The sequence below is a fragment of the Vulpes lagopus genome, chromosome 2 (genome assembly GCF_018345385.1).
Source record: "Vulpes lagopus strain Blue_001 chromosome 2, ASM1834538v1, whole genome shotgun sequence".
NCBI lineage: Eukaryota > Metazoa > Chordata > Mammalia > Carnivora > Canidae > Vulpes > Vulpes lagopus.
The window spans coordinates 45,010,318-45,025,160 of NC_054825.1; the positions used below are offsets into that span (position 1 = coordinate 45,010,318).

Here is a 14,843-nt window from a genome sequence, read left to right on the forward strand (position 1 = left end):
TCGGGCTTTTTTTGTTGTTCGCTGGGCAAAGGACCCCGCCCCCTTCTCCTCCCAGTTATGTCTCCTGGGGGATGGTTGTCCCCTCCTGGGAGCTCAGACCTGGCCTGGGGAGAGTTCAGATGGGGGCTCCATGGGGAGTGCAGGTCATCCTAGACAGCTGTGACTGGCAGCACCATGGGCTTTGGAATTGGCAGGGGAAGGAAATGCGGCAAGCTGTTCATCCTGTCCCAGAGGCTCTGAGGAGTCATCATCCCGCTGTGTTGCTTCACAGCTTCTGGGGACAGAGCCGAGGGGGCCCGCGGTGAGTAAGAGGCCAGTGGATGCTCTCTCGCCCCATCCAGCAGTGAGGACTGAGCCGAGGCCTCCCCTCCCTGCACCGTGCTTTCCTCACTGAAAATGCTTCCAGAGAGGGATGGGGTTCTAGCAAGACCCCAAGCTGAAATTGGCAGGCCCAGGTCACCTGGGAGCTTTGTGCAACCCCGGATGCCTGGGCCTCCCGGCGTGCGGCCCCAGGGCGGGTATGATTTGGGGGAGCACCCAGATGATTCTGCTTCTGTCACAGGAGGAGCCAGGGAGCACGGCACTTGTAAGGCCCCTGCCGGCCCACACAGGGTCTGCAGCTCCACCCACACCAGTCTGCCTGGGCCCTTGGCCCTGGGCCCCCGCCTGGGGGTGAATTGCTCGCTCCCTAGCCCGCTGCTCCCTAGCCCACCGTCCAACCTCATTTGTGACAGGCCCCTCTCCAGGGAGTCGTTACCTTTTCTTCTGTTAGCGATCAGAATCAGAAAACTCTGGGCTGGCGGGACCCCAGGGACCATGGCCCTTGCTCGGCAGCATCCTTGTCAGACTGTGTTTTCCTAGACGGAAGGCAGCAGAGTCCCATCTGGCTCGTGTTGTCAAGAGCCCAGGCACCTCCAGGGAACCCCCATCCCAGCAAGAAGGGGCCTTAGACCCTCTCAGAGCTGGTACTTAGCTCCCTTCTGCGGGCAGCCCACCCACCTTGTCCCAGTCCTCCGGAGGCTCTTAGTCACTAGAGCACCACTTCTGTGCTGAGTCCATCTGGTTCTCCCTTCACCCCAGTGCCCCCTCCTTCAGGAGCAGGTGAGCTCTCCTACCTGAGTTCCCCTGGGGTTGTGCTCACGTGCTGCTCCTCAGCGGTATGCTATTTTTGTTCCAGTCTCCTGAGTGGGGACAGCCAGAGCTTGAGCCTTTGTTTCCTGGAAGCTGGGCAGGGAAGAGCTCCAGCTGCTAGTCCCCTCCCAGTTTTTCCCCAGATGGTCTGGCCGTCCAGCTGGGTGCAGCTCAGAGAGGTTAGGCCACCAGCCTGAGGGAACACAGCATTCTGGCATCTGGGGGCGCTATAGGGCAGATGACCCCCTCCGTACACGTTGGGGTGTGTGTGTGTGCACGCACTCACTCTCACATTAGTGTATCTGCGTGCACAGGCTTAAAGTCTCAGCCCTTCAGAGAAGCAATAGGCTGATATCTCGGTTTTCCTTACGGTTGGGCCCCTGCTCTGTTGCACCATCGAGAAGGTGCAGTCACAATCCTTCCCCAGAGGAACTCTCTTCCTCTGCAACCTTTGTGGTCTCCCACGGCCCCGGAAGAGGGAAGAGTCCCAGCTACTCGGTCTGGCTTTCAGGATGCCCCCATCTTCTCTACAGACCAGTATCGAGTGGAGGGACAGGATGCCAGAGTTCTCTAAGGTTTGTACTCTTCTCTTGGCGAGCTTTCCATCTGGCCAGCTGGTTGGCCTCTTTAGCCTCTGCACTGCAGAGATTCATGGAATTGGTGTTCTTTAGAGATCGTCCAGCTCCATCCTCCCTTATCAAGGGGGAAACTGAGAGAAGGATTAGGAGAGGCAGGGACTTGTTCAGGGCACACAGCAAGTTGGGGGAGGGAGAGGGAGCTAGAACCCATGGCTCTTGGCCCCTGGCCTGGATTCCTTCTGCTGGTAGCATGGGCCTCCTTCCCATACCTGCTACCCTGACCCTCCTGACCAGTGGATGCTGGCAGGCCGCCTCCTCTTTGGGGCTTTGGTACCCAGCAGGCCCTGCTGCTCCCTGTTCCTTTCCAGCCACATTCTCAAGGCTGGCTGAAGTTCCCCTCTAGCTATCCCCAGCCCACACAGCAGAGCCAGACAGTCCCCTCACTACCTGCCCCCACCGGCTTGTGGCTCATCTGCCCTTGGAACTGGTCTGGCCCATCAGCTGCCCTGTGGGAGTGGGTCTGTGCCTCCCTAAGACTGCAGGCTCCTCGTGGTGAGACCAGCACGCATGTCAGTGTCCCCACAGCCCTCAGGCCAGGAGCTGCGTCTTCGTGGTCACAAGAATAACAATGGTGATGATAACAGCCAGCATACACTGAGTATTTACCTGGTGTAGCACATTATAAATATCTCATTGAATTCTCCCAGAATCCTGTGAGGTGGGATTCATGTTCTTGTTTTACGCATGAGAAAACGGGCTCAGGGAGGTTAAGGAATCTGTCCGAGGCCACACAGCCAGGTATTTAAACACTACAATGCCTAAATTCCCTACTGTCTGCTACAGCCTGGCTACTCCAAGTGAGGTCTGGGGACCAGCAGCCTCACTGTCACTAGGGAGCCTATTAGCAATGCACATGTCAGCCCTCACCCCACACCTAGTAAATCCCCCTCTGTGCCTTAGTAAAATCCCCAAGTGATGTGTGTGCAAAGCAATGTGCTGGATGATGGAAAGATCACAGAAGGAGGAAGATTCCATGGGTTACAGCCCTCAGCTCACCTCTGCTTGGGGAATAGCCGAGAGCTAGCCCTCACTGTATGCTAAAGGCTAGGGCCTCGGCCCAGGAGACGGAGGGACTGGGCAAAGAGACAGCAGTAACAGGTCTTCTTGGGGCTTCAAAACCAAAACCCGAACCAAATTTTCTTCCTTAAGTCACGTAGAAAATTAAAAAAATAAAAATACACCAGAATCCCAGCTACCTCACCCATAAACCAAGCACTAGATGCCCTTGGCTCTGAATCTGTTCTGGAGGCAGCCTCAGGCAGCTGAGGGAGCAGCTACCTGGGAGCCCTGTGATTCTGAGTCAGAGAGTTTGAGGTGGGTTAAAAATAGAACCCTAGTGGCCAGAGGCAGGTGGGAGGAAGAGAGCAAGTCATCTATTAAAGGGGGGGTGGGGGAGACCCCAAGTCGGGGAGGTTGGGCCAGAAGAGGGGGTGGTGAGGATGGGGGGCTATGCCCTCGGAGGCAAGAGCTGTGGGCCCAGCCTGGCTCTGGAAGGTTGTGGTGTGGAGTTCTGGCCTGAGGTGGGGTAGGAGTCTAAAATGCCGGGTCCGGGTCCGGGGCACAGGCAGGGAGGACCCCCCCCCCTCAACCCCCAACCCCCACCCCCCGTCCAGCCTCCAGGGAGCCAGCAGCTTCTCTGGGAGGGCGTAGGGCTGGGCAGCAGCTCTGCCTCAAGAATACTGAGCAGGAGCCTAGACTCGGAGGGGGCAGGCAGGATTGGTGGAAGATCCCGGTTTTACCGTTGGGAGGGAGGAAGGCAAGGAGGGAGGCTCTCCTGTGTGCCGGCCCACGTGTGTGGTGTGGGCAGGCACGTGGTCTCCTTTGCCTGTCGCACCTGCCCTTCAAATGGCCTCCCTCCCTCCCTCCTTCATCACCACCCTCCTCCAAAAAATCTGCTCATCCTGACCTCCTCGTCATGCTAACACGCTCTCTGCATGTTTATGCTGGCTGCCTAAGAGTTTCCCCGAGGACCCAGTGTGTCTCTCTCCTGACACGTGTGAGGGGACCCTTCCCAGCATGGGGCACTGGTCATTGGCTAAAGGTGATTTCGGTTTTTGATCATAAAGGAAGTATTTGCCCTTTTAAATAAAATACGGAATTTAGAAATAGAACAGAATGTAGGAAATATAGAAAGGTGTGATGAAGCAAACAAAATCACTCATAATCCCACCACGTAGCCATGATCGGTGTTAACATTTTAGGGTAGTTTCTTTATTTTTATTTTTGGCAGTCCTCCTCCCTGGCAACAGCCTTTAGTCCATCCAACCATTTAGCAATAAGACAATTTTACTGAGAGGCCCCTGCACCCCTCACTCCCCACCCCCAGGCCCGCTATATCTCAGAAAAGGAAAAGCAATCATTTCTGCTCTTGGGGATGGTGGGGAACAGGGCAGGGCTGAGGACATAAGGCTCATCCTGGGTCTGCAGATGGGGGCAACACAGGGGGATTCTAGAAGTGGGACTGTCTCCTTCCTACCCTTGCCCTTTGCCTCTTCCCCTGCCCCAGGCCCCCCTCCCCTGCCCCATCTCTGTGCTAGGCCCATTTCCAGCCAAGAGGCAATCCTTAAGATCCCCACCGAGAGGGCATGCCCCTAGTGAGGGGGTGTTCTGCTACCGTAGGCCTGTGTCGGTCAGGCTGGAAACAGTTGTGCCAAGGTGGAGGTTACTGTGTCCCCCTACCAGCCCCCTCATTTACCCCGCTCTGTCAGAACCCCAACCCCCATGCTTCTGGCCTGTCTCTTGTTCATCTACTCTTTCTCCGCCCCCCCAGCTCTGCCCTTCCTTCTCTGACTTTTTCCACCATGGTTTTCAGCACCAGGTGGCGGCCATCCTCTGATGGGTGTTCCCGGGAGTCTTGGAGTCTTGAGGGTTTGGACAGGACACGTTCCACCCTGATCATCGGAGGCCTGTGAAAGCCTCGTGGGTCTCCGTGAGCTGCCATTTCCTGCAGCTTCTGCTGGGCCACCTGTCACTCAGCTTTGTGCATGCATCCATTCACACACCCATTCACACATTTATTAGGACCCACCGTGTAAAAGGCCCTGTGCCAAGTTCAGAGAGTCTCGTACGCCGTAAGATGTAAGCACACAAATCAAACACACAATTTCATCATAGTGTGATAAATACTATGCTGAGGCAATGCTGATAAGGGGCATCTAACCAGATTGCCTGGGATACCAAGAAACAATGCCTCCTCTGAACCAAGGGGCCGCGGTGGGCAGGGGTGGGGAGGAGAGGCCAGGCAAACGCCCGCGTGTGAGCTAGCCCAGAGGACAGGAAGCATGGTGCATTTGGGGCACCGAGAGCTGGTGGTATGTGTGGAACAGAGCGATGAGGGGAGGAAGGGTGACAAGACATGGGAAGGAGGCAGAGTCCAGATCCAGAAAGACCTGGGGGATGACAGTGAAACTTGGTTTAGCTGGGAACACAGAAGGACTCTGAGCAAAGTGTGGAGAGTGGGTTGCTGGGGGATGCGGACCCCACCCAGGACCCTGAGGTGTGTGGGGTCCTGGAAAGGCCAGGAACCCAGCTAGGAAGCCGCAGGGTAGGAGGCTGCTGATGAGGCTCAGTCCGACTGGTTGGATGTTGGTAGGTGAGGGAGGTGGAGGGTAGCTCCCGGGTGTCTAGATCCTGCGTTTGGATGGCTGGAGGAACTCCTGCTGGGAGCGCAAGAGTTTCAGAGGAAGCTGTTTAGTTCTATCTGGAGGTGGCGAGAATGAGGTTCCTGCAGGACATCCCAGGTGTAAAGGTGGAATGGGCAAGTGAGCGCACGGGTGTGGAGCTTCAGAGAGAGGCCTGGCTTGAAAGCCAGCAGAATAATGGAGGCCGTGGGAGTTGGTAAAATCACGCAGGGAGAGTGTGGAGAGAGAGAAGAGGCTGGGGCCCAAAGGAACAAAAACACTTAAAGGTCACGCAGGGGAAGGAAAGAGAGAGGCAGAGCAAAGGGAGAAAACCCAGTCGTCTCAGCAGAGTGGCTCAGAGGCAGGGATGCTGAGGGTCAGCCAGGAACAGACCACGGAGCACCCCCTGGCCTGCGTGGCTGCTGCGGGGTCCACAGGAGTGATGGAAGGGAGAAGGCGGGACCTGTGACACCTCCTCCAGGAAGCTTGTTTCTGCTGGGTGAGATAAGGCGCCAGGATTCAAGAGTGGTTTCATTTTATTTTTTAAATGTAGGGAGCTTAAAAGAACGAGCTGATGGGAAAGGACACTTGGGGAGGGAGACTGAAGGCAGAGGCCAGGGTCAGGGTCCCTGGGGAGGCAGAGGGAACTAGTCAGGAGGCAGGGGGTGGGGTCGCCAGTGCTCTTGCTACTGGAGGAGGGGGTGGGGATGAGGGGGAGACAAGCAGAAAGAGGAAGGGGACATTCCTGATGGCTTCTCTTTTTCTCTGTAAAGTAGAAGGTGGTGTTATCTGCTGAGAGTGGGGTAGAAAAGTGGTTTTAGAGCTTTGAGGAGGGAGAAGATAATTTGAAGTGGCTGCTGGAGGAGAATGGTGGTGAAAGTTTCCAAGGCTATCCTGGAAGGCTGGGCAGTTGGGGGTGAGGGCCATTTGAGTATGGAAACCCCGATGGGGAAATTGAGGCACAGGAGCTAAGGCACTTACATAGCAGGGTGGGCCTGAGGCTGTGGGATTTTTTGCACAGTTCCCATGAAACCTGCAAAGGGTGAATGCTGGCCCTGATGAATGGTGAATGGTGTGTTGTTGTGAAGCGAGGGCCAGAAGGACGGGGGTGGGGGGGTAGGGGAGTAGGGGCATGGGGAGGGGGTTGGGAGAGCTGGACCATTAGGTCTCGGGGGAGGGGAGGAGGCAAGAGGGTTCCTCTGTGACTCACAGGTCCTGGGACAGACACTACAGAGTAGACTTAGCATGACTCCTAAGAGAGCTGGAGGGAAAGGAGGTCGGGGTGAGAGATGGAACAGCCAGGGAGGGTGACATGGTCCATCCCACGCTGAGGGGTGACTGACATGCCGACATTAGACTCAGGGCACCAAGCCCTCGAGGGGCCGGCTGTTGGGGGTTGATATATGGAGTAGAAGTCACCAGGACCGTGACAGGGTTTGGAGTGGAATGGGAGGTTGTGAACCAAGTGCCAGCACTGCCAGGGTCCCCGAGCGCGGCAGATGGATGCCGGCAGGCTGGCCAGAAAATGACAGGCTGCTCAAAGGATCTTGTAAACATCCCTAGCACAGGCAGGAAGTGGCACAGTGTGGAGTGGGGAGGGTGCCGGCCCCACCCCTGACTCCGCGGGGTGTGGGGTTTAGGAGAGGGGCATCTTTAGGATACAGCTTGTGAAAGGGAAGCGGTGGAGGGGTCAGGGAGTAAAGATGTTGAGGGTGCAGGTGCCATGGCGGAGGCGGGAAGGGCAGGGGGAGGTACAGAGTGTGGGAGAGAGAAAAATACTAGTAGCCAGATTCCTATTTCTCCAGAATGGTTAAAAGTGGGACTCTGGAGGCAGGCTCCTTGGGCTTAATTCTTGATCCACTATATATAACAAATTTCTCAACTTCTTGTGCCTTAGTCTTCTCATCTGTAAAATAGGCGTAATCGTAGTATCTCCCTCACAGGGATTTTATGAGGATCAAATGAAATAATCTGTGTAAGGTACTCCGATTAGTGCCTGGCACACAGTAAGCATCCAGAAAACATTGACTGCTGTCCTCCACCAGTCTGATTGTCGTCGCTGTCATCTGTGCTGGACCTGGAAAACCAAGGGCCAGCTCGGGAATCTAGGGGGAGTTCCCCGATCCCATTGCTGTCCCAGACACAAGGCTTCCTGGATTCCTGGTTTCTGTGATGTGTTGGGAGGCTAAGAGGAGACCTAGGTGGTGCCTGATGGAAGGGGCAGGATGTGAAAGCTGCTCCCAGGCAAACAGCATGGGTAGGCAGACGTCCTGGAGGAGGAGGCAGTCAAACTGGGTCTTGGATGAAGGAAGGCATTTCACGAGGTGAAGGTTCAGGAGGCAGGGCCAGTGCTTAGGGGGAGGAGCTGGAATGTGGATGGAGATAGAGCCAAGGGCTGGGTGTCCCTGGCTACTGTGAAGGAAGCAGGAGGGAGAATGGGGAAGTGGGGCACAGGGGATGCCAGACCTTGGAGCTCAAACTTTCTTCTGTAGTCATGGGGAGTCTGCCAAGACGGCTCAAGCAAGGGGTGATAAAATCATAATATTTGGGAAGATAACCCAGAGATCACGTGAGCTGCAAGGAAAGAGTGTGGAGGCTAGAGACAGGCAACAAGGGCAAGGGTCCAGGCGAGGAGCAGTGAGGAGCTGATCTGGGACACAGCAGTCACGGACAGATTCAGAAGCCATTGTAGATGTTAGATAAGGCGTGTCTGGGTGGCTCAGTCGGTTAAGTGTCCAACTCTTGATCTCAGCTCAGGTCTTGATTTTAGGGTTGTGAATTCAGGCCCTTCATGCTGGGTGTGGAACCTACTTAAAAAAAAAAAGATGCTAGACAAGACTTGACACTGCATGCGGGGCCTTTAGGAAGGAGAAAACAGCTGAGGATAGCTTTGAGGTCTTGAGCCCAGGTGATTGAGATGCTGAGTGTGCCATTCAGCTCTGAGGAGGAAGATGCTGAGTTCAGCCTGGGACTTGGGTGGAGGAGCCAGCAGGCCTCCAGGTGGCAGATGGGAATGCAGGTGTGGTGCTAGGAGAGGTGTCTATACAGAGGGAGGGGTTATCGATGGGGCGCTGGGTGTGCCGCTCACCCGGGAGAGAGCATGGGGTCCCTGGCCTGCAGTCAGCATGGCAGGAGTGCAGGCATGTCTGGGACAAGGCCCCTGCCTTCAGGGAGCCACAGCATTCCAGGGCGTCCAAAGTCAGGACTCAGGCTGGGCTGAGGCTCCATCGTTGAGGGGTTGGAGAGGCCTGGAAGAAGTAGCACTTCAGATGAATCCCGAAGGATGGCAAAGAATGTAATGGGCAAAAAACTGACGCTCTCTTCTAGCTGGCAGGATTCCCAGTGGATGTCATTTGTGTCAAGATGTATGCAAGCGGGTGTGCCAGAAAGTATGCATGTGTGGACAAGGGCAAAAATGAGCAGGAATGCATAGGTGAGAGTATGTGCAAAAATGTATTATGGGGGTGTGTATGTAGGTGTGTACATGTGCGTGCCTGCATGTGTGCAAGCGTATGTGCTAAAGGCAAGCATGGTTGTGTGTGGACAAAAGGAGGCTGAAGGGGACCATCCCTCTTCTGACTTCTACTTCTCCTGCCCCATTTTATTACCTTTCACTCCTCTTCACCTCTAGGGAAGGAGAGGGCCCTTGGTCTGGTCCTTGAGTCTCTGAGTTCAGGGTCAGGAGCCTTCCATTGCCTCTTCCCAAAGGTATTGGGGCCATACCTTTCCTTTCAGACCAAACCATGAAATATTCTAGGTGTCAATGTAAAAGTGCTGCTTGGCTTTTTGCCATCCCCCCATTTCTTCTGCACATGACACCTGCTCCTCCAAAGCTGCCCTATAGACCATGCCCACCTGCTGAAGGTTCACCTGTCTGTTTTCGTGGCCAGGTAGGAAGTAAGGTCCAGGATTAAGGGAGAACAGGTCTGGGGTCCTGGGGCTGAAACTAGGGTGAGGTGTCTTTGCTGGCCAGGATTTCCTTTTAGCTTAGAGGACACTGGGATAGGGGAGGGTCATCTGGCTTTGGAGAGAACAAGGCCTGTCATTCAGGCATGTACCAACTCCAGCATGGCTGAGTCTGGCTGTCCCTTGCTTCCCTGCCAGGACCTGCCACCCACCACCATGGATGCACACCCTGGATTGTGGGGGTTAGCCATGAATGATTCTAGGGCAGCGAGGTGCTGCGGGAAGGTGGTACATCCAGCTTGAGGTTTTGGAAATGTTACTATTCCCTCCTCCATGGACCTGAGTTTGTACCTCCCTTTACAGGATGGCGCAACTGTGCCCGACTGATGGCTTATGACTGGGATGCTTTTAATATTTGAAAGGTGTGCTACTTCCCCCACCTAGCAAGTACCTCAGAATGCTCCAGCATCAGGAGGATGGGTCCCCTCCAAACCTCTTCACAACTTTCTCTTCTCCTCTCTCTTTTTAAAATTTTATGATTGAACTAGAGGTGACATACAATGTTATATTACTTTCAGGTGTAGAACATAGTGATTCAACAGTTCTATACATTATTCAGTGCTCACCACTATAAGTGTAGTCACCATCTGGCAGTATCTCCCTCTCCTCTCTTGTCTACAAGAGAGGACTGCACCCGCTGTGATAGGCTACCTCCCCAGTGTGATGCAGAGGTGCCAGTAAGGCTGGTCTCCCTCACTGCATCCCAATGAGGTGCCTAAAATCCTAAGTGGTCAGGCTCTCAAGTCTCCCAGACCTCTCGGAATCTCGTTCTGTCCCTCACTAGCTGTGTGATCTTGAGTAGATACTTCTCTCTGAGTCTCAGTGTCATCATCTGCAAAATATAGATGTTAGCAGCCACCTCAGTGCTGGTACAGGGATTCAATCAAGTAGTATGTGGAAAGCACAAAGCAAGTGCTTGATACGTGTGAAATGTTTTTTGTTTGGAGTCTTTATGAATTCAGTCACCAAGAAGCCCCCATAATAAAAAAGCTCAGAGACATTATGGAATCACTTGAGATGCTTCTGATCACTGGGGTTGGCAAGAAGAGGGGCCCAGGGGCTGAAGATGCTGTGCGGAGGCTGTTGCCAAGATCCCCTGGCTGAGCCGCCCAAGGGACTGGCCGAGTGCCGGGAGCTGTCCGTGGTGCTGAACCCCCAACCCCTGGCCTGCTTTAGAAAATCTATCTGTGCAGCTGTCTTGCAAGAGTAAGGAGAGGTAGTCTCCAGGGCCAAGGGCAGCTCCCAAAACCCAGCTCCTCCAGGAGCACTTTTTGGCCTCACCCTTCTGGGCCAATGGGACCGCACCTCAGATGGCTGGGCTGCTGCCTAGGATGGTTTCTTACATCGTTGCCCAACGTGTCTTCTAAGTCTTATCTTCTGACGGAACCATGAGCTCCCTGAGGTCAGGACATCAGTTTGCTGAGTTAGCCTGGTTCTGTTGTCTGTTCACAGAATCCTTGACTTCCACCACTGGACTCTCTCAGAACCATTATAAGTTTCCTTCCACCCCCCACCCCGCCAGCAGATGCTTTGTTTTGACTCTTCCTTGGACGTTTTCATCTTCCTCCCTCACCTTTTTCCTGTGAATAAGGTCTTGAGTCCTTATTGACTCATTTAATAACATAGATAGGCATAGGTCAAAGCATTTTACAAATATCAATTCATGTCATTCTTATAACAGTATAAATTAAGTACTTTTTTTTTTAAAGAGTTTATTTATTCATGAGAGACACAGAGAAAGAGGCAGAGACAGAGGCAAAGGGAGAAGCAGGTTCCCTGTGGGGAGCCTGATGTGGGACTCGATCCCAGGACCCTGGTATCACTACCTGAGCTGAAGGCAGGTGCTCAACCGCTGAGCCACCCAGGCATCCCAAGTTAGGTACTGTTATTTTCCTCAGTGAGCAGACAAGGAAACTGAGGCATGGAGAGATTAAAAGCCTTGCTAGTAAATGATGGAACTGAGAATTGAACCCAGGTTGGCTGGCTCTGAAGGCCTTTCTTCCCATCATATTATGCTGCCTTTTGGGTAGCTCTGTGATGCTCCAGGATAGTGGTTTGTGGGGGAGGAGTGCTCCAGCATTCTGACCCCAGCCCAGATCAGGCACCAGAAATATGCCTTAGTTTCTGGAAACTCACGATTGAAATAATTAGTCAGAATGCAAGGAAATGGTTGTTTTTGCCTCATGTAATTTGGTTTTTTGAAGACCACTAAATGCAAACATTCTCCTGTTAATTACTGTCTCAAATTTGGTCTGTAATTGAGGGAACTAGAGCTGGGGAAAGTGTAGAAACCCGCTGGAGTGGCAGGCCTGCCCAAGTCAGCATTCTCAGCCGCCTTGCTCCGACTCTGTTAATTTTAGAAACTCCTGTAGCCTGGGTGTATTATTAGCTTTATGTACAGAGGGCCATGAGGCCCTCAGTAGCCTCTCGATGCCAGTTTTGTTTTGGTTTTCCCAAGAGATTAAATGAAAAGGAACGGTGACCATGTGTATATAGGGGTGTTTGCACACTCTGTGTGTGAATGGGGATACCTGTTTGTGCTTCTAATGAGTGTCTGCAGCTGTCTTTGAGTGACGTGCATGAGGCTGTGTAGAGAGTGTACACAGCTCAGGAACACCCCATTGAAGCTGAAACCATTCTGCTGGGGCCCACACGTCATTAGCAGGATGTGAGGTATTCTGTGTGGGGGGTGTGATGGCCAGGGTGGGTTCTTGGGTCTTACGTTGGGTTCTCCCAGATGGCATAGATGCTCGGAGCTGGAGGAAGGGTGGTGGGTTGCAGGTCAGGGAAGGAGCTGAAGTTGACCTTTTGGCAACAGCCTTAGAATGAGAAGCTTTTAGCCTGGGAGGCTCTGACTTGAGGCCCTGAATGGCTTGGTTTTCAAAGGAGCTGTCCAAAGCTGCCCTTCCAGAAGCTGCCCTTTCCCTGAGCTGTGTGATGTGGGACAGCTGTCTCATCCACTTTCAGTGAAGCAGACCCTGCCCTCTCCTTGACTCATAGCACCATTTTGAACCTGGCAAAGACAGCAATTTGCTGTGAAGTGATTTTTTTCAAACCTGGAACTCCTCTGGCAGGTTTTGGAGAGGGACTCTCTGAAGACTTGGGGGAGGCTGGTCTTTTTGTCTCCTACTCCCTCCTGGCTTTCTTGCAGTCGAAAATTAAAGATGGCTGAAAGGTTATTTCTCTTGGGAGAGAACATGCTTACTTTGCCTGACTTAACAATACCTTTATCTGTCATTTTGTAACTGTCTAAATTAATAGCAGAGGGGATTTTTGCCTCATGTAATTTGGTTTTTTGAAGATCTGCAGTGCAGGTTTTAGATCTTGGGGCCAGCCCTGGGGTGGCTGGTACTCGGGAAAGGTCCCTGGGATTGATTGGTCATACCTTCTAGACATGGGTCTCTGCCTGCATGTGCTGTGTGCACACTCCAGAGGGGCCCCTGCTAGCCCAGGTGGCTTCACGCTAGGGCCCTTCCCACCTCCCTCAGGAAACCCTTGCAATTGGTTTGACACCTTAGGAGAAATGATACTGTAAACCCCCACTGATCTCACTCCATTGCATTGAGTGGCACCTTACTGGTGCCTGAAATCCCCTCATTAACACTTCATGCCCTTGAAGATCTCACTGTCCTTCCCCAACCCTCTGTTAGAATGTAAACCTCTGGGGGAGGGAGATGGCCAGGCATTTTCTGACTATAGGGGATAGACTAAAGGGAGAGCCCCAGAAAGCCTGTGTGGGTGAGGGCCAGATCGGAATTATGGGACAGAGTGTTTAGGCTCCACCCCTCATTGCACAGTGAGGAAACTGAGGCCCAGAGCAGGGAGGGTCCCTGCTTAATGTCACACAACATGACTGTGACAGAGCTGGGGCTGGATCCCAGACATCTTGCCACCCAGGTACCTGCTGTGTGTCTGGACTTCCCCTGCTCTCTGGTCACAGGCTGCAGCATGTCTGCCTGCCAGCCTGTCTCAGGCCATAGCTGACCCTCAGGGAGGATGGAGCAGCTTGGCCTGAGGCTGGGGTCCTGTGGGGCGAACTGCTCCTACTGCTGAAACAGCTTCACACTTGTCTCTGGACATCACTGGTTTGCTTTTCAGCCTGACTCCCACTGGGAGGTGGGGCTGGGAGTGGAAGGCCTGTCACTGGGGAGCAGACAGAGGGACAGGCAGGGGGTATCCTTAGGGAAAAGAGAGCCTTTCTCTGCCAATCTCTATATCTTGCCTATGGTACCCCTGTGCCTATCTCACGAAGTCACTTAGAACCTTCTGAGACTTCATTCTTCCACATGTGCTCTCCCTTGGAGTTTTCTCCCATGGTCTGTAACTCATTCTTTCTGTCTTCCTGGAGACTGACCCCTGTGTCTCTGGGCAGATTTTACTGGGACCTGACCATGCTGCTGCTGATGGTTGGAAACCTAATCATCATTCCCGTGGGCATCACCTTCTTCAAGGATGAGAACACCACACCCTGGATTGTCTTCAATGTGGTGTCGGACACATTCTTCCTCATCGACTTGGTCCTCAACTTCCGCACAGGGATTGTGGTGGAGGACAACACAGAGATCATCCTGGACCCGCAGCGGATTAAGATGAAGTACCTCAAGAGCTGGTTTGTGGTGGATTTCATCTCCTCTATCCCTGTGGACTACATTTTCCTCATCGTGGAAACACGCATCGACTCAGAAGTCTATAAGACTGCCCGGGCCTTGCGTATCGTCCGCTTCACCAAGATCCTCAGCCTCCTGCGCCTCTTGCGTCTCTCTCGCCTCATTCGATATATTCACCAGTGGGAAGAGGTGAGTGGTAAGACCCAAACCTCTCAGAGGATGGGATATTTTTCCCACAGGGGGAGTGAGGGGCCAGCAGGTAGTCTCAGATAGTTGGATTTGGGCTGTCGGATTGTAGCAGGCACATCTGCTCCAAGAGGACAAATATTAGTAATTTCTTGACTTCTTATGGTGTGCTCGATACTATGAAAATCACTTTACAGGCAGTATCCCATTTAAGTCTCTGACAACTGTAGAGGCACTCACTTTTTACGTAAGGAAACCAAGAGACTGGAAGTTTAAGGGATTTGTATGAGGTCACATAATCAGTAATTTGTGAACCCGGATGCCAGAGCCTGCACTGTTAACCACTGGACAATATTGTAGAGAACGTAAACTCATGAGGCTGTAGGGGCCAGGCAGGGAACGTAAATTGGTGAAAGGGGCCAGTGGGAGGCAGTAGGGAGTGTGGTGGACTGGGGATAACTGAAGAATACACCTTCCATCTGCCTCTACTCCACTGTAGCCACTTGTTGCCAAGAGAGAATAGGCCCAGGGTTTCAAGATCTACAGACTGATCATGAGAAGCAGAAATCTGGGTTTTTGTGAATTTTGTTGGCAACATTCTTAGGTGTCCTGGGGGTTCTTCTGGAGCAGACCCTGAGGTGAGGATCTGCATCAAAGTGGCTTTTTCCCCCAGTGGGGTTGAGGCAGGGAACATT

At 53.2% G+C, this 14,843-nt stretch overlaps 1 protein-coding gene across 1 annotated transcript in view; it reads left to right on the forward strand.

Moving 5' to 3' along the window:
• HCN4 (hyperpolarization activated cyclic nucleotide gated potassium channel 4) overlaps window positions 1-14,843 on the forward strand; it is a 41,744-nt gene that overhangs the window by 10,844 nt on the left and 16,057 nt on the right. The window contains exon 2 of the mRNA XM_041731335.1: window positions 13,728-14,151. Within this exon, the coding sequence (XP_041587269.1) occupies window positions 13,728-14,151 (424 nt within the window). The remainder of the gene's footprint in view (window positions 1-13,727; window positions 14,152-14,843) is intronic.